Here is a 27604-nt window from a genome sequence, read left to right as displayed (position 1 = left end):
AGGGGCAGAATTACAAGAATACCATCAGCTGGATAGGAAAAAACTCCATACAGTCTCACAGTTGAAAAATGCCAACATCAGGATTACTAGCCAGATGAAAAAGTTGGCAATGCGTTTTAGTTAACAATTAATCGAGCCATTGATTAATTAATTGAACACTGCCTGCTCAAACAATAAAATTGGAACCAAGGACCCTACAGACGTAAAGGAAATCATCATTGTATTCTCTCAACATTGGAAAATGTTTCAACGTACTAAGGGAAAATAACCTATCTAGACAATTTTATTGACTCCCATTGGCTTCCCACTGGTTTCCAGTCTGCTGCCCCTTCAGTTATATCAATTTCTTCTGAAGCAAGGTATGGCATATCACCAGAATAGCCGTGGCCATTTAACAAATGTTAAGAGACTACATACTCTGCCAAATTCAGCTATAGCTTTGAAGGAATAAAAGAAATCTACCAAATTCCTGACTACATAAATTCAAAGGATGACGTATTTTCCCAAAGAAATATACCACGAGGTACATATGCTAAAGAAGGGAAATGCCACATCTGGCTGAGGGTAGTACAGATATATTGATAAATATGGAACATTTTTTGCTGGATGTTAAAATAGAGAAAAGGTTTGGAAATTTTTACAGGTGGCTAATGTGACAGCTTTTATAGGCAAGTTGAGGGGTATTTGAGGCAAAAGGAGTGTTATGAATGGAGGAAAACGAAAGGAATGTTTTCAGCAACTATGTGTCATTGTTTGAACTTAGATCAAGGTAGTAAATATAGTTATGGTCAAATTTAGATGGCTTTGGTGGCCAGGCGAAATGTATTCATTAGACAATAGGTAGTAACTCAATCATAGCTACGTATAGGAAGATAAAACTGGTAGTATTTCATAGAACAGCTAAGAACTGGGACAAGGAGGAAAAGAGACCAAAGAGACAGGACCAGGGAGACAGGAGGCTGATCCATAATGCAGGAGAGAAATGACAAAACCAAGTCAGAGCGTAGGAAATGGAAAGAGAGTAATGGAAGCGTCAGACACTGTGAAAGCAAAGCCCATGAAAAGGACTTAGAGAGCATTAGAGTATGAACGAATAGGAGAGGGAGACAGTCAGAACAAAGATAACATGAAAAGTTTAAGTTGGATGACCAATAAAACGGTGGGAAACCCGGAGAGAGCTGGCTGGAAGGGAGGATGTCATTCAACATAAAGATCCCTATTAGTGATGAACAGATGTGCTTTATTACCTTGGGATTCTCCGGCTGTGGCCACCACCTCTCCTAACCATCTCTTTCAGGGTAAGGGTCTCATACTCCATGTATGTGGTTGCAGTCCAAGACTTCTGAGCAGCATTGATGGCTTTCACAAAGTCATGGTTATATTTGTAGAGCCTATTAGAATGCCTGCCAACAAAAGTAAGACAGCTTCAGATATAATCTTTACGGATGTAAATAGACTCCATCAAAATAAGCATTCTTATACTCTGGGCCTAAGTGGAAAGTGGTATAAACTTTCAGGAAGACGGCTGAATATATCAATCTATTTATCTATATCTGTATATATATAAATAGCCTGGAAGTGGAATGTCTCCTATGAAAATAAAAGTTCAAGTTAACTAAGATATGTATAAGGACGTTCAGTGAAACACTTTCATACTGGTGATAGATTGTAAACAACCTAAGTAAATGCTGTAAGATAAGGGATTGATTAAATCAATAATGGTCCTTCATTTACTATAAAGTTTATTCAGTAAAAATGTTTGGAAGATTATTTAGTGATATGGAAGAGTGTTCACACTATATTAAATTTAAAAATCAGGATATCAAGGAAGTTTAGACAGAATTAATCAATTTCTATGAAAGTATATATATTTATACTATAAGTACATTAAAAAAAGCCAACCACGGTTATTTCTGAGTGGTGACAGAGGATCATCACCTGCTCCCCATTACAATTTCTACAATGCACCTTTATAACTTTGTAATAATAAAAAAGGCAGATCACAGCAGAAACTGGTTACAACACACATCCAGCGAGGAAGGCACTATAACCACATGATGCAAAGAAAAGTTTTATATCCTTATTACTTAAATTTGGTTCTTGAACCAGTATCAGCAGCAGCACCTGGAATCCTGTTAGAAACGCAGACTCTTAAGTATCCAACCTAAACCACCTGAATCAGAATCTGCATATTTTAATAAGATCCCCCAGGTGATTCACAGTGACATTAAAATTTGAGAAGCACTGGTTTATCTGATGTTGTACGCTTGGATATGGATATAAATAAATCTAACAAACAAAGAGCATGTTTACAAAGCAAAAACTTAACGGAGTTGATTGCTCATTTAATTTAAACATGTATCGCACCTATGCGCCAGGTGCCAGGAATTATAGAATTCACCATATTATTTCTATTAAAAAAGATTCTGTGGCTTAAATGTGACTCACTATCCAAGACTTCCATTAACACTGAACCATGCAAAGCAAGATACATGTAACCTGAGGAACATCTTAGGTATACCGTGAACTTTTCTTTCTCTTTTAAATTAGATGTTCACAGAGAAAGCATTTTGATACAGTCAGAGAACCTGGTAGCACAGAAAATAATAATAAAAGTGTACACTCACATTGATAATAATGTTTTTATGTTTTTATCAAAGTTCTTTTCCACTTGTTGCAAAATATGGCACCAGAGAGGTACCTTCATGAGATTATAAAACTGCCTGTATCTTATTTCTGACACACTAACACACAACAAAAGCGAGTTACAGTTGTTTCTTTAGACACAAGAGTAAATTTTAAGGTCTATCTTGACATACTTCCCACTGATGAGAGTCATTTCATTGACTCTAAGCATTTGAGAAGCAGTAACTACGCTTACTTCCCTTTCTTTATCATAACCTCATACGCCATGTGCATTACAGTAATGACAAACTAGGTCTTAAACATTATTATTTTCAGTGTTGAAGATCCAAGGAGATTAAAAATAATGTCCCTTACTGTGGGAATAACAGCTCATTAAGAGCTGAAAGAGACCTTGATGGTAATTTAGTCCCAATGCTCACTTACCCGTGAGGCAATACAGGTTCTGAGCATTCCAGTTAGCAGCTTCTTCATTAAAGGAGGCAATGTTTGAAATATCAAAAAAAGCACAATAGTACATAGTACACGTAAATGGCAGAGCGGAAAGTAAACAGCTTACTAGGAAATGTGTTGCTCCAGGATCAAGACAAGCAAAGCAATTTAAAAGCTAAACTCAAAATGGAGGGGATGAATTAGTCTAGATCTCGGTCAGCACTTTCCCAGACAAGTGCAATTCATCCTCTTTGAACTCACGTCCCCTCCCCTCTGCTGCAGACATTCGTTGCCAGTGTGGCCTGGCTTTGGATGATCCGTTCACGGCTCCTTTCAGTGGATTTCACAATGAAACAAAACAGAAGAAGTTGCTACCGATAATATTCATTTATCTTTTCCTTCCAAAATGAATAGAGTCTGAAATCTCTTGTTGTGTGGCTCAAAGTGGACCCAACTTAACAAAATATTAACTGCATGTTACAGGCTGAACTGTGTCCTCCCAAAATTCCCATGTTGAAGCGCTAACCTCGAGTACCTCAGAACGGGACTGAATATGGAGTCAGGGCCTTACAGAGGAAGAAATTAAGGTAAAATGAAGTCATATGGGTGGGCCCTGCTCCAATACGACTGGTGTTCTTATAAGAAGAGGAGATTAGGACACAGAGGGACGATCCTGTGAGGACACAGCAAGAAGGTGGCCATCTGTAAGCCAAAGAGAGAGGCCTCAGAAGAAACCAAACCTGCCAACACTTTGATCTTGGACTTCCAGCCTCTAGAACTGTGAGAAAATAAATGTCTGTGATTTAAGCCATTCAGGCTGTGGTACTTGTTATGGCAGCCCTAGCATACAAGGACACTACATAAATACTAGGAATTTTAACTTCAGATACTTTTGCCAGGTTTAAAATTTATGTTCAGTTAGTATTGCCTACATTTGCTGTAATAGAAACATATGTGTTTGCAAGTATTATGCAACATGTTTTTACATGGCAATAATAAAATGTTTTTTCTCTATTAGTTACTGCAATTCTGTAGTCCTTTACAAAATTTTCTTTAAAGCTATCATTGGTCCATTACTTCTGCAGTGCTTTGAAAAAAATACTTTCTTCCCTCAATGACATCAATCAAACTATTTTCCCAGTAAAGTTTTATATAACGTGGCTTAGGTTTCAAAGACAAATAAATTCTATGTAATCAAAACAAAATTTTCCACGAATTAACATACACACATACTTATACATACCATAAAACAAAACTAAATGTATCTTTCACTGGTGACAACTCACTTTTCCGAGAGACTCTTAAGGTTTGCTGTCTTCTTGCTCATGGTCTCAGAGGTGGTCCCCACCTTGCTTCCAGTGAAACAAGCCCAGTTTCGGCCCAGCACATCATGCACCCAGCCAGGCATCGTCTCATTGCAGTAACTGGTTACCTGGATGCCCTCTTCTTCATACTGTGACCAAATAAAGGAAGGAAAGGCCGAGTGAGTCTGTGTTCAACTCTCAGGTCCATTTCTCTGGTTCCCATTCACATTAAAGACATCCCTTTTTCGGTTCACCTTAGGGGCCAGCCTCTGCCAACCAAATCAAAAACTTTCGCCTGAGAGCTTACATCCTGAGAATTAATCTAGAAAAGGAAGAGAAATAAACGTTTATGTGAGTAGCATTGTTGGCCACCAAACAAAATCTACATAACAAAACACTTGGGAATGGAAGGCAGGGAAAGAAACTAACATTTTTAGAGCATGGGCCACTTGCCAGGCATTTTCCAAAAGTTACCTCATTTACTGCCACAGTAAGCCTGTGAGGAGGCAGGCAGCTATAACCTTATTTTACAGTGAGAAAGTGGAGGCTGAGCTCAGGGAGGATGCGTAGCTCCCACCTAAGGAAACAGAGCTGTTAAGCGGCAAAAACAAAATTTTGCTCAGTCTGTCAGATCATACTTTTCCACTCAGAGAAGAATCACTCCAGCAAAGTACAAAACAAATGATGAAAATTTCCTGTAGAACTAAACAAAATCCTTTATTCTGTCAATCCTCCAATTTAATAGGATATTCTGATCATGAGCAAACTAAAGCAACCTGATTATTAAATATTCCCTCCTCTTTATTTCACTAATAGGGGCCTTTGTCTTATTTCAATGTTAGTAGAGAAAAATAAGTATAAAGTGATAGATCCAGGATTTGAACTCAGATGCTTTGACTCCAGAGTCTAAAAACCCTCATGTTATAACATCTCCTCATGGAGGGGGGACACATAACCCAGAATGAGAGAGGAGTGTGGAAGGAAGAAAGGAAAAATGCGTGCTAAATTTCTATGAGGGGGCACTGGGGGAAAGACAGTTTCAGGCATTGACTTAATGGAACCAAAACACAAAAGCAGTCGAACACAACACAGAAATTAATCAGCACAGTGGTCAGCTGTGTTTCAATGCTGTCCTTTACAAGAGTACACAGTAGGTTGGTTTTGGCCCACAGGTGGTAGTTTACAGATTCCTAATCTAACATAACCAATACTACTTTAACTGTGTACAGGGCTTGGCAAACTTCTTTTTTAAGGGCCAGTAAATATCTTAAGGTTTGCAGGCTATAAGGCCTCTGTCACAAGCACTCAACTCTGCCACTGCAATGTAAAAGGTGCACAGGGAACACATGAATAAATGAACTAGACTGTGTTCCAAGAAAACTTTATTTACAAAAACAGGCCTATAGTTTGCAAACCCCGAGTTTAGAGGAATGTGTGGGCTTAACTGTACTTAAAGGTAAAATTACCTTATTGCATCTCTCTCTGAATTCAAATCATATTTAGGGGTAGAGTTGAAAATCTACGGACTTAGAATGCAGGAGAGCTGGATCTGAATCCCAGGATTCATCGCCCACTAAGCTACAGAGCACAGGATAAGTTACTATAGCTACCCATTCACACATCTTGCTTCTATCTTGGTGGTTCATGATATCATGAAGCCCGTCCATCGCCCTCTGGCTAAGAATGTCTTCACTAGCAAGAGTCCAACTCACCACTCAAGGCCCTGTGAAAGCCCCAACTCAGGACAAGGAAGACTGAAATCAAGGCCCAGGACATGATCAGGCTGCCACGTTAGAGGGTGCGCTGTGTGAAAAGGTTAATAAAATTTGTATTTATTATGCTCAACTACACAAAACTGCTATTTTTATAGACCAAAAGCAGTTTAATATTGGAAACCTTACATGATGCAGCCTAAATCTCATAGAGTTCTAGTCAGTGTTTCTCTTTGACCCAGGCTCCGGATCATGTTCCCTTTTCTGTGTTGCATGCTGGTCAGACAGGCCAGCTGAGGCTAATCCACTGCCCACCCCCCACCTCGGCTGTTTTAGAAAGCAGTCTGACAGGGCTTTAAGAGTTCTTGAGATCTCCCATATAGAAATCGTCAAATACATACAAATGGAAAAAAATACTAAACACAGGAAGAGGTTCATTGCAGCAGGACAGAAAAGTTAAAAACAAAACTTGAGAACAAGAGAATGTCCTAAATGTTCAAGTATAAAAATGATTAAGTAAATTAATAACTCAAAGGAATATCATATAATATTTTAAATGATAAATATGGGTTCTGTTAGGAGAGAAATGAGCAAACTAAGGCTGGGGAAGGCTGCCTGCCGTATAAATATAGTTGAGGGGATCAGAGCCAGGCCCACTTGTTTATGCACTGTCTGTGGTTGCTTCTATGCTACGGCGGCAGAACTGAGCAGCTGCCAGAGGCCACAAGGTCCACAAAGCCTAAAACATTTACTATCTGGCCCAGAGAAAAAGTTTGCTGACTCCTCTAGAGAACAATAAAAAGAGAAAAACCTATGATATATGAAGAGGAAAAAAATGACAAGATAGTACTTAAGTTGAATGCAAATATGTGAAATTTTTATGAAATGTGGTTTTTAAAAAATGGAAATGACAGGTGAAATGGGTCTCTGGGTGGATTTTGTTTATTTACAAAATGGAGATTGCTATATGAATTTTGTAAAGTTAATCACTTTTAGAAATACTCTTATTCCCTTAGAATGAGACTCATAGGATACAAAGTCCTAGAAGATGACATCTATGAGAGGTGGTCCAGGTATGGATAGAGGCTGCTAACTTTGATGTCTGGGATTATGATTACATTTCCTGAAAAAAATCATTATATCACCTATTTTGTATTTTGCTAATAAGCTCTTTCACTTATTTATCAAATACTTATTGGTCGTATAGTATTTCCCAGGCATCATGAAAGGTGCTAGGCATGCAAGCACATATGTACTGATGTGGCCCCAGCCCTTAAGGAGGTCAGAATTCAATGAAATTAACAAACATAGAAATAATTCATTACAGCACCATCTGGTTCAGCAAGCTAACCACGCTTGGAGAAGCCCGAAAATTCCCCATCTAAGCAGAAATTTAGAACACAAATGAAATGACGATGTACCAAAAGAGTTAGGCGCATTCAAGTTAGAAGAAATGGGCCCCAAGTTTCTCATCAGTGTGGTTTTGCTCACCTAGCTGGCACAACTGAGTCATAGCTGTAAGCATGATGGCTAACACCAAATGAACTTCCCCTGGCAGGGCAAGGAGGACTTGTCATTTCGAGAGGAGGGGGAAAAAATCACTGGAGCATAATTGATTTTGCAGCCGTCCCTTGTCACTCATATTTGTTCAAGGACTCTATACTCTTCATCATCAAAATTACAGAACGACAGGACCTTAACATTTACCTCTCACTTCATACTTCATAAACATTTTACAGATTACTCATAAATCTTAGGGGCTCAAGATTTGAAAACATGGAGATAATATAGCCTCAGGGGACAAAAAGAGAGACCAAGAGGAGGTGGTTGAACTAGAATTTATAACCAAGGACTCCTAGAACCAAGTGTTCTTCTCAATAGCATGCATCACTTCTTCATACACTTGGTTGGCCTATATGGCCTAAACATATAGGCCAACCACCAAAAACACTGAAAAGAGACACCTAGAAACCAGGTAGCAAAGGCGTAGAACCCAATTTGCAAAAAGTTTCCATCTTCATCATTTGAGCCTCACGATGATTCCTTGGGATAATAGGCATTATTCTTCTCAAGAAAAAAAAAAAGTGGCTTTGCAAAGTCAAACGGAGAAGAGAGAACTCAAATATGGCTTCACAGGTTACAAGGATCCTTGCTTTATCCATTGTTCCCTTAAAAAAAAGGGAACAGTTGGAGAAGACTGACTGACTCTTGTAGGTCAGGTCCAAATTGTTGCCCAAGGCCTGGTAAGGGCCACCTAAATTCTCTAGCAGTCCTAAAGATCACTGCCTGCTATACAGGTCCCCATGTTGCCTTGGCTAGTTCAGTCTTTACCATTTTTGCCAAGGTTTTTGATGCAGGACAGAGGTAAAGGACACGGTCTGCAGGCTTGACTGCCTAAATGGAATCCAGCTCTGCCACTCACTGGCTGTGTGATCCTGAGCAAGTTAACGTATCTTCTCCGTACTTTCCATGTCCTCATCTATAAACCAGGATGATGCTAGGAGATGCAATTTCACAGGCTGTGTCTTATATATACTAACTCATTTAATTTTCACAGCAGCCTATGAAGTTGTACTTTCCACAAAAACATAAAGCACTATGAGAACAGGATTTCTTTTTCATTCAGTTAACTAGGAAACTGTCTGGCACTAGGAAGCAATTCGCTATGGAATGAGTGAATAAATGAATGAATCATAGAAGAGAAAGAACAAATGTCAAGTCCTATTTCAACAATAACACAAGAAATTCAGAAAAGATATGAAGTTTATAATTAATAGAAGGGTGGTGCTTCCAAGATTTCACAGACCCAAATTCTGACTCATCACGCTAATTTACAAGTGTCAATCTTCCTCTCCACACCTCAGCTTCCCTATCTATAAATTTAAGTTGACCTAGAAGTTCCAAAATATCCCTTGAAGCTTCCTAACTGCACAGTCCTTACAAACGTGGATTGCTTATTTACTATTTACAAAGCCAAGTGAATAATTCTTAGACACACTCCTTATTTATACACTTGAGTATTTATATACTCTAAGTAATCCTAAAAAACTACAGCTGTTTTTGTTGTTATAACTCAAACAAATGTACTAAGGAAGTTATCCATTTGTGTGCCATTTTTGACACATAAAATTGAAGGAAGTATTTTCCATTTTAAAACTTTACTTTAGGGGCTGGCCCGGCGGCGTAGTGGTTAAGTTTGTACACTCTAGTTTAGCAGCCCCACGTTCTCAGGTTTAGATCCTGGACGCGGATCTAGCACCACTTGTTAAGCCACGCTGTGATGTCTTTAAAAAAAAAAAAAGAAAAAGAGGCATTTACCACTGGAGAAGCCAAGTACTGGGTACCTTAACTTTAGGACCACATACTGTGTCCCTGTTACTTTCTTGATTTGAATGTTCTCATGTCATCTTTCATTTTACCTGCTATTGTAAAATACTTCTTATGTGAGTTTTGACATTACCACCAATTAAGAAGTTAGAGTTTTAGCCAAACTATACAGTTTGAAATGTAGCCAAAACTTTTTCTAAAGGGTTTCATTTATATAAACATCAGTCTCTGAAGACTGCCTTGCACAGATGGGCTAATTAAAGTTTCTATTCATTTACGCCGATTTCTGTTGCAACAAATAGATAATTTTATAAAATCTGAAGAACCTCCAAACCTAGCACTTAAGTTTAGAAAACTACTAGGATGCAATAACTATCCCTTTCCTTCTTCAAAATCACCATTTGGTTGCCAAACATTTTCAAAACCCCCCTTCTTCATTTCCCACTCATTTAATCAACTATCGAATCACATCTACCAATTACATCCACATTAACCAAATGAAAAAGAACAGGTTGGGATATTTTAGGAATCCTGTTATTTATCCTGGATCTCTTTCTCAACTGCTTTTTGACACTGGGGGCAAGGGGAATCACACCTTGTTCCACTGTGTCCCAGATTAATAATAAACTGAGCAAATACTTGAATACTCACTTTCTGTAGTGCACTGCGTATGAGACACATATAGTTTAGTAAAAGGTCTTTGCCCTTTAAATCGCAGTTCTGCCACTTATCATTCATGTAACCTTGAGCAAGTTACAACTAGGGAACCTCAATTTCTTCATCTGAGAGCGGGAATGGTAGCCACTGCACTGGACTCCTCTGAAGGATAAAGATGACACTGAAGTTTGAAGAGTTTACAAAGTTATAAAACACTCAACAGGCAACAATATAAACACTACCATCTGTTACCTCAGAGATAAAGCTGTTGAAGGTTTTATCTGTGCCATCAAAGAACTTATACTCTAGTCCAAACTGTCAACTAAGCAGTTGATATGGGTCCTATCCCGTCAACCAGTGGTTTCCAGAAGGACATGAAAAGATGAACCACTGGAATAATGGAAAGAAAATACCTACTTTCTATTCCTATTTGTAATAGAGAAAGAAAACTAAAAAACCAACTTTCACTATTATTTAAGATACAGATCAACACTGGGAGCCCCACTCAGCTCCAATGTCAGATGTTCACCTGTGGTGTAGCGTGCTACCTCTGAGATAGGACACAGCATTTCCCTTTCCATGTGCCTGCTTAAACTGACTTAAGCACACATCTGATTTAATTAAGCTAAGTCTCACAAAATGAACTAGTGGCTTAAAAGAATACTTGCAAAGAAACCAGGATTTTCAAATACTAGTGATGCAAACACGAGAAAAGTGACAAAGCTTACATTTGCCCTATTCCTAGTATGAGCTCTGTCAGCCATGTTAAAAGATAATAAGTTTTTGAAAACAGATGTTTCAAGATGGTCCCATCACAGCAGTATTCACTTTTTAATACTATTTATCAATAAAGCATATGCTTCACTTAAAATTTATCTATTAAATTGTCATCATCTCTAATACCAAACAATAATTCTTCTAAACTCTTCAAAAGCTGTGACACTTTCATACTTTTAACAAAATCAGTCAAAACTACTGAATTTTTATTTTTTTTGAGGAAGATTAACCCTGAGCTAACCGCAGCCAATCCTCCTCTTTTTGCTGAGGAAGACTGGCCCTGAGCTAACATCCATGCCCATCTTGCTCTACTTTATATGTGGGAGCCTACCACAGCATGAGCTTGCCAAGCGGTGCCAGGTCCGCACCCAGGATCCGAAGCAGCGAACCCCGGGCCAACGAAGCGGAACATGCAAACTTAAGTGCTGCACCACTGGGCCTTGGACCCAAAACTACTGAAATTTTTTATGCAGATTTTAAAATACATTAGAAAACTCTGTTTCCAAATATTGAAAATTTGCAGTAATGAAACAATTTATTCGTAACAGAGACTCCTGCACTGCTTCTGGCAACAAAATCATGATAATGAAGCATATTTTATATCATTTCAAAGGATCATCACAAAATGTATTTTGGCAGGATGCATTTTTGTGACAATAAATAACCAATTATTTAACATTACTTCACACGTTTGGTAGCAAAGACATTAGTATAGTAGTGAATGTACATAACTTTTGAAATGTATCTATATATACTATGGAATATATAATAAAAAATTTGGACATCAGGTCTAATCCATCAGGATCTACCATTTCAGAAAAGAATGCTTGGAATAAGTTGAATGATGTAATGATAAACCATGTATGTGGAGACAGTACATTCCAGCAATGTGGAAGAACAAGGCGTGTGTATTCACTTCTTTGCCCTTGTTTACTCTATGTAGCTACATAAGTGCAGACAACCACCTCCACTTGCAATCAGGTCTGGACTGTAAGCACAGTCAGCAGAGGCAACAAAAGAGAACAAGGCACATTTTACTAAACTGCTATTTTCCCAAACCCACCCAAGAGCACCACATCTTTCCTCAGAAAGAAACAAACTTCCCTATGTCAGTTTCAAGGATCGGCTCTAGTTTTCTGCCTAGTAACTAGACTTAACCGTTTATTGAAAAAGCTAAATTTTAACGAGTTGTGAAATGCCAGGAGATTGTTCTAGTGCTTGCAACCAAATAACTTACAGCATTTTACTGAAAGAATTGGCAGCTAGATTTACCTGTGAACATGGAGCGTCATAAAAGACATTCTGTTTAAATCAAAATATATGTTCCAGAACTAGTTAAGAAAACAGCAATTTACCACTCAGCATAGTAGTCCAAGTCCCTTGGCCCATTACTCACTCATAGGCTCTTAAACTGTGAGGTTGGAAGAAATCTTAGCGTTCATCTAACCTCACCTTCAGCTGGGGCTTCTCACTGTGCTGAACAGAGGCGGGGCAAAGCCTGCAGCTCTCCAGGCTGGCCCCAGTCACTAACTCCCCAGGACTCAGCGAACTTGACGACTGCCAGGGTCCCTACTTCCCCACAGCTAATTTAGTTTTTAGTAATTCTGAAAGTTAGAACTTCACTGTTCTTAACTTTGAGCCCTCTCTTGGCCTTCAGAGTCTCACACAAAAATTAAAACAAATAAATAAACAGAACAGAATTTAAAAGTCTCATCTGTCTTACATGAAGTCTTTCAACAAATATGGCCTAAGGGTTCACCGCAGCCTCCAAGGACACAAAGGTAACAATACTTCCAGAAAAATATCAAACAAAACAAAGGAAAATGCAATGATATATTATTCATTCTTTCTTTTACAAATATTTATTGAAGGCCTATTATTTATCATGTATTATGTTATACATAAGGAATAAAATGGTCAATAATACAGAGCTGACCCCTGCCCTATGGAGTTTAAGGACAAGAGGAAAGGACAGACACGCAATTACAACAGAGAATGCTAAGCACTATTATATCACGGGGCCTTCTCACGCATACATCTGTAATTTGTACCCACCACGTCTTTTCTTCCACAATCAAAACAAACATTTAGATACAAAGTTACTCAGAGAAACAGTAAAAAAAAACAAAACAAAACAAAAAAACAACCAACAACCGTCAGTAAAGGTGATTTTAAATTCCATTTTAAATCTATTCCTATATACATATGTTGCTTTGTGAGTATTTACATCCTGAAAAGCTGTTTGAAAATACACAACTCTTTTTAGAACTCTGGAGGCAGGTAACCTGATATTTTTTACAGCAGAGAACCAAAAATAAATAGTACCGTTCCTGATTTGTGCTTCTAGAACCCTAGAGAATTAACTCTTTGTAAACTGGTATTACTTTTGAAAGTCTTTGAAAAGACAACAGAAGTGTGGTTAATTTACCAAGCACCTGTAAAGTTCTATGTGCATTAGGTGCTGAGCATACGCAAGGAGATACACAGATTTTCAGTCTGAAAGAAAATGGAGACATGCTATCAAATCATTCCATTACAACAGTTAGTATGCACAGCACAGCTCTCTGGAAAGGACCACGGAAACCAAAATAACGGCCCTTCTCCTACTAACGGTGAGTTGGGGAGCGTTTCACAGAGGTGGCATCCAGGTCCTGAGTGATGAAGAAGTATGAGATCCAGAGGTAGGATGGAAGAAAAGTATCCAGGTAGAAGTAGTTGGCTGCACTGTTAGTTCACCTTTATTAAGATAAAACCTTTCCAGAATAGCAGATCAGCGCCCCTAAGACGGTATAAAACGTTATCTGAACCAATAAAGTAACGATGGCCACCTGCTATCTAGAGAAAGCTTCCTCAAGCAGGGATGCAGGAGAAAAGTCCTGCAGACAATCTGGATTAGGTGTAGCCTCACATTTTTGGTTTACCAAGGCTGATATTAATCAGCTCTAAGTGACTGAGGAGGAAACTAGTCCATTGTTTAGCAGGAAAGAACTAAAGGACGGCAATCAGTGTGAACAATAGTGTAATTAAGAGAAGTCAGCTTGGCAAGGGCACTTAATTTGTACTTTGCAGTTGATAAAGCTCTCCTTCCAATTTTGGAGACTACAAACAGAAGGGGCAGGAAAATTTTTGTCTTGAATGAAAGGACCCTCACTTAAGAAAGTGAGTAGCCGCTTTCGGTAAGGAAACCTAAGCTTCAAGCCAATTCTCCTCCTCAAATTTCAACAGGAGCCAATGCAGTATGTATCCTATTCCATTAAACTAACATCTGTGATGTTTACAGACTGGGAATCACCAGAAAATCTATCCCAATGTGACTCCAAGCACCACTACTTCTTTGTGAAACGGCTTTCTTTCATTCTTTAGCCCCAGGGAAGTCCTTAGGTTTGAAACACCAGCCTTTATCATTTTACGATTAGAAGCTGTGTGAGCTTAAGCACTGTAGGAGACTTATTTTTCCTATCCATAAAGTGATGCTGGTAATATCTACTTGATAGGACTTTTGCAAGGTAAAGCATGTTAAGTTCTCAGCACAAGGCTGGCACCTAATCAAAAAACAAAAAAAAAGGTATTAATCATCTTTCTGGCCAGGGGGACGGCAGACCTACAATCTACAAAGACAACTTCAGCAGTGGCTTCTCTCAGAAAGCCTCTTTTTCTCCCCTCCTTTAAACACATCTTCCACAGGACTATCTTCCCACCAATAACATAATCTGTGCATCCTGAGACATCCTGAGACTATTTTCTCCTTATAATGGGTGCTGGGGCCCCTGCAAGTAATCAGAGAAAGAGAAGGCACTCAGGAAAATAATTTAACAGTGAATAAAATGTGCACTATCAACAAATAAAACACAAAATTGAAATCCTAACCAGTTTGGAAAAATCACTTCAATATAAGGGTATTCCAAAGAGAAAAAAGCTTGTGTTGCATATTGTTTCTTTTATTCAAAGGCTAAATGGTGAAGCCACCTAAGACTTCCAAGTTTGCTTGTCTTTTTCCTGCGCAGTCTCTGGCTGTTCACATTCCAAAATGGTGATTGCTGCTTTCCAAGGAAATGTTCCAGAGGGCAGCTGCCTTGGAGGTAGGTCACCAGGACTCCTCTGCATTTTACATGCACACAAAGACTCCAGAAGGGTCTGTAGCTGCCAGAAGCCTCTGCTAGCTGTTAGAGGTGGGTCCACTGCTGCATGCTGCTCTGCCTCAGCCCCAAAGTCTGTTTTTGGCTGTGGTTTTAAGAGAGCGCCTCAATGGGTACTCTATTTAATAACTAAAAGACAATAAAAACTAGAGTTACAAGCCAACAAGGATCATGCTGTCTCTTAAAAATCTTTCATCATATTAATTTCTTTTAAGTAAAAAAATACCAGTACTAGTATTTGAAATGCTGGTATTTTTTTTTAACGCTATTTAAGACATTCACAAAAAGCTGCCATTCTCTAAAGCAGAATGCTTAAGCCACACATATTGCACTTACAGCCGACATGCTCAAGAAGCACATGCAGATACATTTGAAATGAACCGCCACTGCATAAACCTAACACAATTTTGAAACGTGCTTAAGAAATAGGCTAATCTCACAACCTAGATACATTAACATGTACAAATTCTAAATGTAAGCTTAATGCTGCTTTGATCCATATTTCCAGGTACAAGGCTATTTATCTCACTTCCAGAGCAAATACTAGGGTTTATTTTCTTTACTGGTAGAGGTGTCTCCCTAATTAGGAGGAAGAGTGAGAATTTTAAGACAGAATTTTGTAAACTGCATTCTGAGAATACCTTATTTTTTGTGAGGAAAAAGTGATGAACTTATTTTTGGAAAGTTTCTTATTCTATCTTCCTCCTGTGCTACCACTCTACAATATACTAAAGATTCTGAGAAGTTCTGAAATAAAGGAAACTATTTAACACAATCTACACTTATTCAACTATCAGCAGAGAATTCAGAACAGCCTATTAGTTCCTAATTTTCACTTTGACCTGTTATTAGTGGCTGCCTGGAACAACCTTTAAAGCTTAACAAGAGAAGAGACACAACTGATGAGCAATTCCTACCGGGCAGATGGTGTGGGCTACTGTTGGCCCATTAAACAGTGTGGAAAACGCTGATAGAGGATAAGGCTTTGGCGCTCTCAACACTTGCCCAAGTTCCCCTTTTCATATCACACTTCTATACTTAAGAGCTAAGTAAAGGAGGAAGGGAACAGGGTAAAAATGTTATGTTAAAATGCAAGGAAGGGTAAGTCCCTATCAAGTTTTCTTGCTAACCACTCATTTTTCCACCAACATTTTAGACATCTAAATCTATCAATCCGGTGAGAGTACTGATTTAAACATCTATTTTGAAAGTGTGAGGAGACTATAAAGAGTGAAAGAGATCCTCTTCTTCCCACTCAATAATCTATGTTCTGAGAAGGAGCCAGTTTAAAAAAGATGGGCGATGGCTCACAGGGATGCGTGACAGGTCTATGAGTTTCTCCGGAAGAGCCACCTTCTCTACTGGAAGACAGATCTAAACTGCTATGGCCTCACCTGGTTTCCTCTTAAGTCTTTTGAGGAAAAGAATAAGCAACCTGAGGCAGCACGGCTACTTCCAGGACGTGAATGGAACTTAAGCCAACTGGTTCTTAACTGGGTCTTTACCTTTTGGGGTTCATGTCTACTTATGTTATGAGCATCGTACTTGGCAGAGCTAATCTGAAGTGTGTAAACAGCAGACACTAAAGTGAAAACCACTCACATAAAATAGTGCAGGCAGGTAAGAAGTAGCAAATAAGCAGGCCCAAGCAAGAAATCTATAAAAAAAAAACCCGTAACATCTCCAGTCTCCATCTCCCTCTCTCCCTGATGAAAAACATTAATTCGCATAAGCCTCTAGGGAGGAGAGAAGCTTGCCTCTAACAAGAAAATTAAAAGTATTCAATGGTGCTCACCCAGTTTGTTCCTCAGATGTGGCAAATCATATATCCCCACAGTTCCCAGTTGCATGAACAACTGACTGACAAAATCAGTGACATCCTATGAAGAGTTTAGTTTACAATGGTAAACTGAGTCATTAAATGTTGAGATTAAGCATTATCATAAAAGAAAATGAAATAATTAGGCATGCATTAACTTCTGATTCTTTCCCCAAACTGAAACACTCTTAAAAGTAAACCCCAAGTTGTCAAAAAAAAGGACAAAATCCTGATCTTGGTGTATTGAATCTATACTAAAACAAGTAAATCTACCCCAATAACAAGTATTCTAGAAGCTAATTGTTCTATCTTAGAAATGAACCCAGAAGGCATGGTGGAAAACATGGTACAAGATTCCCACATCGTTTATGGTAGAAATACATGATTGACATTTCTGGCTATTGTGACAAGCATGAAATTTACAAGTCCCTAGCACGTAAAATGGGTAAATAAATCCTCTGGTATGAATTTCCCAACATACTGTTCTTACTTTGAATAGCAACCTGTTTTAGAAACACCCATAACAGTATTTTTTACCTTACAGTTCTACTAAGACTGGTGGACCCTCCAAAAAAACTCAATTAGAAATCAATGAAGATTGACTAGCACCAAATTTTCAGCCATAATGAGTCTAGTTTCCCGTCTATGCACTTTCTTCAGCCCTTGAGTGGCTTAATCTTCAACATAAAATCTGAGTTCCTTCTCTAATGCTCCCTTTTACGGCCTCAGAGAAAGTGAAATGAGAAACAGCAGCCTGTTCAACTTGAAGGCATTCCTGGAGCTTAGTTTGTTTCACGACTTCCTTCCTCTAGGCAAACAGAGGATGGAGTACAGAGCAGCTTTATACAGGTTCATCATAAAAAAGGAACAAAGCACATAAAAGCCTAAAGACGACGAAATAATCTCTTACCACCCATCACATAAAGTCAGGCAGAATTCAACATCCTTTGTTTTATTACATTGTGTTTTCCTATAAGAGGTTGGTTGCTTTTAATCTGCAGGTACTTATAAAGGGGTCCAAATTTGTTGGAGTGTGCCAATTATCACCAAATGGTAAACGTTATTAAAATCTGATAGTCTTAGAAAGTAGCCTGCAGATAGTATTGCACATTTTATTTTGACCACCATTGTTTTAAAAGAAAATTGCAGGTGAATGCCTCTAGGAAAGTTTCCATTGTGCCATAGTTCTAATTACTCCTTAATGTTTTATATAAGGTTTGTTTCAAATGCTTAAGGGTATCTGCTTGGGTAGGCCCTAAATGCATTTGAGTTTGTAACCCCCATAAAGTGTTCAGATAACTGAATGTCTGCAGGAAGTTGAGTAGAAAAAATGTACCTTTTAAGAACATATACCTAGTGATTCCCACCCAACTCAAACTACACAAAAACTTTGTGTCAAGAGTTATTTCCTTCCAAGCTTTCATCTATGTTGAAATCACATGCAAAAAAGATAGATTATGCCCACTCCACTCCCAATTTCTCAAGCAGTAAAAAAAAAACTAAGGGGGGGCTGGCCCCGTGGCCGAGTGGTTAAGTTCGCGCGCTCCGCTGCAGGCGGCCCAGTGTTTCGTCGGTTCGAATCCTGGGCGCGGACATGGCACTGCTCGTCAGACCACGCTGAGGCAGCGTCCCACATGCCACAACTAGAAGAATCCACAACGAAGAATACACAACTATGTACCGGGGGGCTTTGGGGAGAAAAAGGAAAAAATAAAATCTTTAAAAAAAAAAAAAAACTAAGGGAAAAAAAAGCTTAGGAACCTCAAATCATGTAAAATGGTCATCTTCCGAGTGAGGCCTGAATATGGAGAATTGAATAAAGCAAGTTCCTAACAACAGGAGTGGTATCACAATTGCTTCAAAGTTGGAGTGCGGGGAGAATGATGTGGAAGCTGTCTGCTCAGTGGTGCTGCAGGAGGCTCTGGGGGAGCTGAAGGTGGGATAGGAGCCTAACAGAACACCAGGCAAGTACCACCTACTCAACAAACTAGCTGGAACAATAAGAAACAATCCAAAGAAAGAGTATCTGAAGAGTGCAAAAGGAAATAAGCGGTAGGGTCTGGTATAAGTCAAGGGAGAGATCTGGAAAGCTGACTGATTTATAGAATAACAACAGCAGATGTATACAGGGCAAAACACTTCCGTAATGGTGGTAGGTTCAGTGGACTATGTTGTAGTTTATGCAAGATACTAAACTTGAATAGTAAATGCTTAAATTTTAAGAATTCTTCATTTTTAAAAACAAATCAAACAGCTGGCCCAGTGGCGTAGTGGTTAAGTTCACACACTCCACTTCCACAGCCCAGGGTTCACAGGTTTGGATCCGAGTCACAGACCTAGCACGGCTCATCAAGGCATGCTGTGGCAGCGTCCCGCATAAAACAGAGGAAGACTGACATAGATGTTAGCTCAGCAACAATCTTCCTCAAGCAAAAAGGAAGATTGGCAACAGATGTTAGCTCAGGGCCAATCTTTCTCACAAAAAAATTAATTAGTTAATTAATTAATTTTCATCTGAAAGACACTTTCTAAGCCAGTAGGAAAAAGTCTCATGCACTTTATTCACTAAATAGCTTTGTTTTTTGAGTTACACACCCAGCATGGCTCCCCCAGCAGCACTGCAGGGAACACCCTGATGCTTGCAGGAAAATCTAGCTCTTTGTGTTAACATGTGTCACCCAAAGTGCCTGACTTTCCTATTATCTAAAGTCAACTGCACTCTATCATTTTTCTTACATTTTCTAAAACTCTGCTCCCCATTACTCTTTCATTTGGATTTGCTGAAAGAACATGGTGTTTTATCACTCTGTAAAATATGTTCATCTGGAAATACTTGATTATATTAAGAGACAGTTTAAAACCAAGTATCTTACGTAATTCTACTCTGCTTTTATTGAAATTATGATCCTTATCACAAGAGCTAACTACTGACCAATCAGAGTGGTTGATTTTTCAGGAGAAAAGGAAAAATGGCCTTGATAATGGTTCAGGTCAAATGGGCACTTTAAAAAAAAATACACTGAAATCAGGAGCAGCAGCAGAGCACTCTTCCTGTTTTTATCCCTAATGAGAGAATGCCACCCCGAAGCATACAATTAGGTAGGGTTCTGCCCCCCACCAGCACATATATTGACTCTTCTCACTTATGGTCGAGAACACTTGAAACCCTATTGGTACTAAAGAGGGGGTTTCTATTGAGCTGCAATTAATGTTCTGAGGCTATGGAAAAATACCAAATCTGGTTACACTGTGAGTCAAGAAGAAGTACAAGGAAGTGTTCCAATTCCTCCTGCAGCCACCAGCTCTGTCCCCACTAGATCTGGACTCCTATTACGCTGAGAGCAAACTGATGAAAAAATATTAGTGGAGAGAAATTGCCTTTGTCTATTTCAGATTATGGCTCTGGTAATTAAATGGTGACTTTATAAGTTTCCCCACCAGTTTCTCCAATTTTACAGAAGACTAAAGAGTTTTCTAAGCCAAATGGGTAAAACTATTCACTCATCTATTTATATACTACTCCTCATCTTGCAATTAAATAATTTGTTCAACTCCTATTTCTCAACCGAATTCCACTTCATGGATTCATTTTCTTTTTTTTTTTTTCTTTTTAACAAATATGGACTAAGTGCCTATTATACGTCAAGCAAGAAAGGGGAAGGGGCAGGAGGGGAAGATGATGGGAAGGAGGAGAAAGAGGGAGGAGTGAGGACACGGGAGGGGGAGGAGGAGGGTACCTAGTAACAATTGCGTTGAATCTCTCTTTTCTTGTGCATCAATTCCATAAATAATTGTTTCTCAACTTGAAGGCAAATAAATTTGAAAGGTTTTGCAGAGTACCTGTAAGAGGTGTGCAAAGCCTTAGGCTCATAAATATGCAGACCAAAAACTATATTCAGATTGAATTACATTTACCACACATGCACTACAATTTTAAAAATTCATATAGACATTGTTATGATGTTTTTAAAAAGTACAGAGTATCTAGGGATGATATTAAAAATGCTTAATAACTGGTCAAGCATGGGCTTCAATTAATCAAATGGACTGCTGGCCCTCAAAAACCAGCATGAACAGACCAGTTCCCACCAGGTGAACATGAGACCAGCCCATCCAGGTGAGTGGAGACAACTTTTTCCTCTGTCTCTTCTTTTTTCATATTAAAGAGGGGTCCTGATAGTGAAAAAAAGTCATTGGGAGTTATTATTGTAAGAAATATGGTTGGCTCAGATGTAACACCATATCCTGGTGATTAAACCACAACCCATGAGAGAAATCACAATAATTTAGAAGTTAGGCTTTTGTTAGCGCTTTGTCTTTCATCATCTTAGGCTCACTCCCCACTTTCCCACGAATCCCTATAATTGGTCAATTCTTACCAGATGTTCCCAGGTTGTAAACCCTATCCCACGAAGAAGCCTGTCTCTATTTATACTCTATTTATAATAAGAAACAGCTCGTCTCAGGCTTGTGGATTCAATTTACTTAAACCATTTAATACTCTGCTAACAGGAAAAATTCCAACTTCAGAAGGCTATCTGGCATGGACTGCAATCCGTGCTCAACTATTTTACCCTGCAGCGTGTCTGCAATTGGAAGCAATATGTTAGAACACAGCAGTCGCCCCTTATCTGCGGTTTCACTTTCCGCGGTTTCAGTTACCCATGGTCAACCTCGGCGCAAAAATATTAAATGGAAAATTGCAGAAATAATTCATAAGTTTTAAATTGCCTGCAGTTCTGCGTAGTGTGATGAAATTGGTGCCATCTTGCTCCATTCTGCCTGGGTTGTGAACCACCCTTTGTCCAGCACATCCACACTGTATATACGCTACTCACTCCTTAGTCACTTAGAAGCCATCTCGGTTATCAGATCTACTGTCGTGGTATCGCAGTGCTTGGGTTCATGTAACCCTTATTTTACTTAATAATGACCCCCAAGAGCAAGAGTAGCGATGTTGGCAAATTCTGATACGCCAAAGAGAAGCTGAAAAGAGAAGCTTCCTTTAAGTGAACAGCTGAAAGTCTGTGACTTAACAAGGAAAGAAAAAAAATTGTATGCTGAGGTTGCTAGGATCAACGGTTACTTTTATTACAGTATATTGTTATAATTGTTCTAGTTTATTACTATTGTTGTTAATCTCTTACTGTGCGTAATTTATAAATTAAATGTTATCATAGGAAAAAAAAACAGTATAGCATTCAGTACTACCTCGGTTTCAGGCACGGTTTCAGTCTTGGAACATATCCCCTGTGGATAAGTGGGGACTAGTGTGTAAGAATGGAAAGCAGTTCTTTACTAGTGAGAGAAGAAAACACGCTGGGCTGGCTGGGCTCCCTTTTACTTTAATTAGCCCAAGGAGTAACTCCGAAGCTCGCTCTCTTTATCTTAGTTTAAATAGCTTATTCACTTTAATATATTTAGTACATTACTTCACTGAGTCATTTAGGTTAATTTCTCAGAGCCAACAAGCAATGATAAGAAGGATAACATAATGACTCCAAGAAAAAAACATTTATAATATCCCTATCTTTCCTGCAGATTCAGTACAAAGCCAAGGGACTAAGGCAATATTGAGAAATAGAGGTGTGGTGATAAGGAAAATAAATTAAGCATTTAGTCATACTTACCAAAATGTAAATTTAAATATGGATGGATTGTACATATTCAAATATAGATCAGGTTTTATTTTTTTTTAAAACCCCTTGAAATCATTTCAAATAAAGTGACAAAATTACACCCTCTAATTTCTCTTGGAAAAAAATGGTGTCAATTCTGGTTATCTTCTTAATCAAAAATTAAATTACAAGGGTCTCCTGATTAGAAGAGGTTTCAGATATCAAATCATGGAAAATACGAATGCATTTTCCAACAAAACTAACCTTAAAAAAGGCAAACCACTTGTAGTCATTCAACACAATCTCAAAGCCTTGATTGTAAACGATGGTGAAATGGCCAGAATTGCCTAAGTCATCATACGCTGTATCCAACTTCTCAAGGTGCACCACTACTTTTTTTTCTGGTGGTCCTAGAGAAAAGAAAACGCACAAGAAAGGAAAATTATTTGGACTTCAATGGGAGCAAAAATCTCCTTCATAATTTCCATTCTTTGTAAGCTGTTGCCGTTCATGCTACTCAATTTGGGCCAATCTGCCTTATGAAGATACTAGTCTCCAGTGTGTTGCCTCCGGCCGTAGAGTCCCAGAGGGGTCTCAGGCAAGCCTGTGAAGTGAGGACTCAAAACACAGCAGGCAGAGAGACCCCAAAAAGTACAGCTCCTACCTTCCCTGAGCATCCAAACACTGAAGGAGAGAGAGGGGATGCTAAAAATGACAGGCGGAAATGGGAAGACAAAATGGTAGTCAAAAAGTGGAAATCTAAAAATATAAAAAGACCTGCTATCAGATGATAAGGACAAAGGAAATGATCTCTTCAGAGTAGAAACGGCGTATCTTTCTCCTCAATTGCTCTACAGTTCAGAAACTCAGAATCGGAATCCTTCCTAAGTATTTGGCAAACTCGAAGTTTCTATCCTATAAAGCTAATTTGTGCAGATAGGAACTAACCTTTTAAACTTCAGAAGATGGGGGCATCAGATCTGTGAGTGTCTTTAATTATTAGGTTAAGGTCAAAGGTATGGTCTACAAGCAGAGGCTGCCTGAAAAGGGTTCTGCTGTGTTCGTTCATGTGGAGGTTTCCACACTTTGGATAGTTTTTCCACCTTTCAGATTAATACTCTCAAATAGGAGATTGCATGTGACAGAACAGTGCAAATCCCAACCTCCCTTCTGCTTTGGACCTCCCAGTTCAACTTTTAAAAGAAAAATGGTAATAATGCCCAGGATTCCCAGACACCACACAATCATCTGGAGTCAGACAGTTAAAAAGGTCTGTTTAGTAACAGATGACCTGGCAATCTTTGTTCTGCTGACAAGGAAATTGCAGCTGAGGGCTTCACTCCTTCTGCACAAGCCACACAGTGGTAAGAGTTTGGGCAGAACAAGAGTGCCTCTTCTGACCCAAGAGTCTCTGTTTTTTCTTCTCCCTTCACTAAATTCTTTGTTCCTGGTATAGACATGTTATCTGAGGATTCATGGAATATCCCAGTGTATTCAAACATTAGATACTTATTGAGAGCCTTCCATGAGCCAGGCATCGTGGTTGGCTCTGGGCATTTCCAAATGTAATTACTGGCTGAAGAGTTACTAAAAAAAAAAAAAAAATTTATATGCCTCCTTGCCTACATGAAACAGTGCAAAGTGGTACCAGAAATTTTCTCGGACTAGTAGCATCAACACATGTCCAAATCAAAATCGCTGGGCATAACGGCTCTTTCCCATAACCTAACAAAACGAGAAAACTTTTCCTTCTGTATTCTCGAGCATCTTTCAGCTCATTTTTCACTGGCACAATTAAAACTGCAGATGGGAGAGACTGCACAGTCTCAACTCTCTTCCAAACCAAACAAACCAAAAAACAAAAACAAAAATGAAGGGGAGGAAAGAAAAAGTTATTGAAAAAAAATGTTGAGGCCCCGGGAATAATCAAGAAAATGTGAAATGAGAAGTTCTCAGCAGCTGAACTTGGACTTCCCGGCCCTGGCGTGCGCGAGGGCACCCCAAGGGGACCCAAGTCCAGCCAAGACGTCCGGACCTCCCACTAGCCTTGACCTCCTGCATGAGCGCTCGGGGTGGCCGCTAGGGGTGAGGACGGCTCGGGGACAGAAAGGAAGGTGTCCCGGGCTAGCGAGGGAAGGGAGCGGGTCTGGGGGGCGTCGGAGGCTTACCCACAACGGAGCAGTTGACGTCGCGTTGGGAACCGCTGCGGCCCACCTGGAAGACCCAGGTGCCCAGCAGGTCAGGGTAGGTGCAGTTGGCAGGTGTGTCGCAGCGCGCGGGGCCCACGGTGGAGAGGAGCACCAGGAAGGCGGCGAGGAACGAGCCGGACCAGGGACCCATGGTGGCCGGGGCCCGGAGGGGAGGTGGGAGAGGCAGCAGAACCGGAGGGCGGCAGGCTGGGAGCAAGGCGACCTGCACCTCGCGCGCCCTGAAATAGCCAGCTGGGCCGGAAACCCGCCGCGCGGCGGGGGCGGGGTCTCGGGGGGCGGGGCGTCCGGGCGCCTCCAGGCTGGGGAACCGGTGAGCTGGAGAGCTGCGGGGCTGGGGGGCGGGGGGAGGTGGAGACTGGGAGTGCTCGTTGCCCCTCACCTGGCTTTGGCCCGACCTTGAACCTGGGGAGATCCCAGGGACCGGTTCCATTGCCAAGGGACGTCTCAAAATAGGATTAAAGAGCCACAGTGGGCCCGCACGCGACCCAGACTTCGCTCCTGGAGAAGTAACGGAGAGAAAGAGAGAAATTTGGGGGGCGGGGGGGGGGGGTGGTACCGCCAAAGGTCAGAGAGAGAGAGAGAGACAGACATGGTGGTGGTGAGAAACAGAAGGTGAGAAAAAGCCCAGAGAGGGAGAGATCTAACAAGTGGGTTTCCTTTTACTTGCGTTTCTTCCCCACTTAGTCCTCACCAACTCAGTTTTTTCTCCTCAAAAATTGTACTTGCTACCCCCAGCCACCCCAGCTGTTTGAGAACTGCTCTTCCTTCCGTTTTCCAAAACTTTCACTACCTTTTTTTTTTTTTTTTTTGCTTCGTTTTGTCCGGTTTCCTGTTAATGTTGTTTGCCTATTATCCACTGGAGAATTCAATTGTAGTACAAACGTACTGTTTTTGTGTATTAGTTGTTTTTTTTTTCCCCTGCAAACTTTATAGGATTTAGTTACCACACACACAGACTCGCACGAAAGCTCTTGGAGATTAGGTTGCCAAACCCTTCTCCTCTTACGGCTGAAAAACAAGAAGCCCAGAGAGAGGAATGAACTTGCCCGGGATAAGGAAGAGAACTGGTGTGAGAAAGCTGGTCTAATGAGCAGGTTCCTGGGTACTAGCCTGATCACCAATAATTATTAGTAGCACTATTTCCAGGTGCCTCCTCGCTCGGTTTAAATATCACCCTTTTCTGTGAGAGCTCCTCTCACCTTCCTGGCTGTTGCTGGAAGTTGGGGCTCCTTTCCTGCAAAGCCTGTTAGGTATCAGGCCTTGTGCCAGCGTTAGGGACGAGTGATGCACAAGACGGACCTTTGTGTGCCCCTGCCCTCTAAGGCACGTGCGTTTTGCACTCATCTCACTGGTTATGATAAATATTTGTATGTCCACATTTTCCACCAGGTTACAAGCATTCAAAGGGAGCAAATTCACATGATTCACCTTTGTCTCCCTAGATTCTGGCTTAAAAACACTCAGAAAGTGTCCGGGGTGTTAAATGCACTTAATAACCTTTTGGTTTCCAGGCCTGAAAGCCAGTTTTGATTTGGCAAGAGTAGCTGCCCTTGAAAGCTCAGAAGTGAAAATGCTCTCTAATGTAGGCAGAAAAGACAAAGGCAAGGGTGGGGCCAACACCCTACTTCTAGGTTTTACAGCCCTTTGCTTAAAATTAACTGCTGACATCGTCTAATTACTGTTGAGAGACACTGATGGAGTAACATTGCCTTCCTAAGTTTCTGGGAAAGCATGTCATTGGTTGTTAAAACATTAAAACTTTTACTAGGTCATCAATATTGAAGAGTTGAACAGTCAAGTTGGAAATTTCCTTAATGGTTGGTTGTGATCAAAGTAGCACACTTAACTGTGAAGGAAGTTTGAAACAGTCTTTACTCAATGAATAAGTAGAAAGGGATCTTGGAGACCTCTTAGTCTAATAGATTCATTTCAATATTGGGAAATGGAGATCCTAAGATAATAGTAATTTAGTGCATGTCACATTGCCAATTAGTAAGATTCAGGAATAAACCTCAGGTAACTTCATTTTCAATTTAGTTTATTGCTACTAATCCAATAATTCCCAAAGTATTCTTTCTCAAAATAAAACACTAGACCTCTCTCCATTAGCAGAAGGAAAAATTAATTAGTGATTGTCAAACTGACCAGACCCAGTTTTATTTTTATAACAAATATTTTATAGAAACCTTTTGCTATTCTGAACTGAAATTCATGTATAAGCTACTTACACACTTAATAAAAAAGAAAAATACCAAATGTAAAAAAGAACAAAAAAAATATTTTAAATAAATTCCAAATAAAAAGACCTAAATTCCATTGTCTAAAATGCTCATGTATGAATGTACTGAAAAACAGAATGAGACGTTCAGATACCTGTTCTCTGCAATTCTATGTAAAACTATAGAATCACAATTGATAAGTAAATGAAAAGCAATAGGATATATTGGAGTATATGAGGAAGCCATTTGGTTACAAACTAATTTGACCTGACCTTGTTTTTCTAAAGTGCCTGACCTGGCCTGTTGAGCATGCATTGTACATCTGCTTTAAATATTTACAATGTCCCAACGACAAGAATGATGCCCTTAAAGATAGGGATGTATCTTCCCTCATATTGGCGTTTCCTTAAGGATAAGCATCTCTTACTAGAAACTAAGGATTAATTGCCAACCTGCTGTGCTCACCTTGAGACCACTGATTTGCTGTGCCAGCAAAGCAATCTCATGACAATTATAAAAGGGACATTCCTATCATATACGATGTATGCTCTTTGTTCCAAGATGGTATATAACCACTCTGTACACCCCACTTCTTTGGTGTCCTTTCTTCCTTGGGGAAGGAAGTCCCCAGGCTATAGTCCTCAGGCCTGGCTCATAATAAACTCACCCCAGTTTTGATTTACAGATTAATTATGGATGGTTTGCTTCAACACAATGAAAGTGACAGATACCCTTCTTCTGAGAACAGAA

At 39.7% G+C, this 27604-nt stretch overlaps 1 protein-coding gene across 3 annotated transcripts in view; it reads right to left on the bottom strand.

Annotated features, from left to right (window-relative positions):
• CTSC (cathepsin C) overlaps positions 1-26906 on the bottom strand; it is a 38038-nt gene extending 11132 nt beyond the window's left edge. The window contains exons 1-4 of one of the 3 annotated variants that reach the window (XM_023645598.2): positions 24594-26906; positions 22690-22835; positions 4362-4528; positions 1248-1403 (exon numbers count right to left, since the gene is read on the bottom strand). In XM_023645598.2, coding sequence (XP_023501366.2) covers positions 1248-1403; positions 4362-4528; positions 22690-22835; positions 24594-25065 — 941 coding nt within the window. In that variant the 5' untranslated portion in view covers positions 25066-26906. Of the gene's footprint in view, positions 1-1247; positions 1404-4361; positions 4529-12698; positions 15118-16783; positions 16869-22689; positions 22836-24593 lie in introns of those variants that run through there. The other 2 variants (XM_023645600.2, XM_023645599.2) reach the window with 2 other exon arrangements.
• Positions 26907-27604: the final 698 nt, after the last annotated feature.

The sequence above is a fragment of the Equus caballus genome, chromosome 7 (genome assembly GCF_041296265.1).
Source record: "Equus caballus isolate H_3958 breed thoroughbred chromosome 7, TB-T2T, whole genome shotgun sequence".
NCBI classification, from domain to species: domain Eukaryota; kingdom Metazoa; phylum Chordata; class Mammalia; order Perissodactyla; family Equidae; genus Equus; species Equus caballus.
The sequence above is the reverse complement of the archived record's forward strand: the minus strand, read 5'-3'. Positions and strand labels throughout refer to the sequence as shown.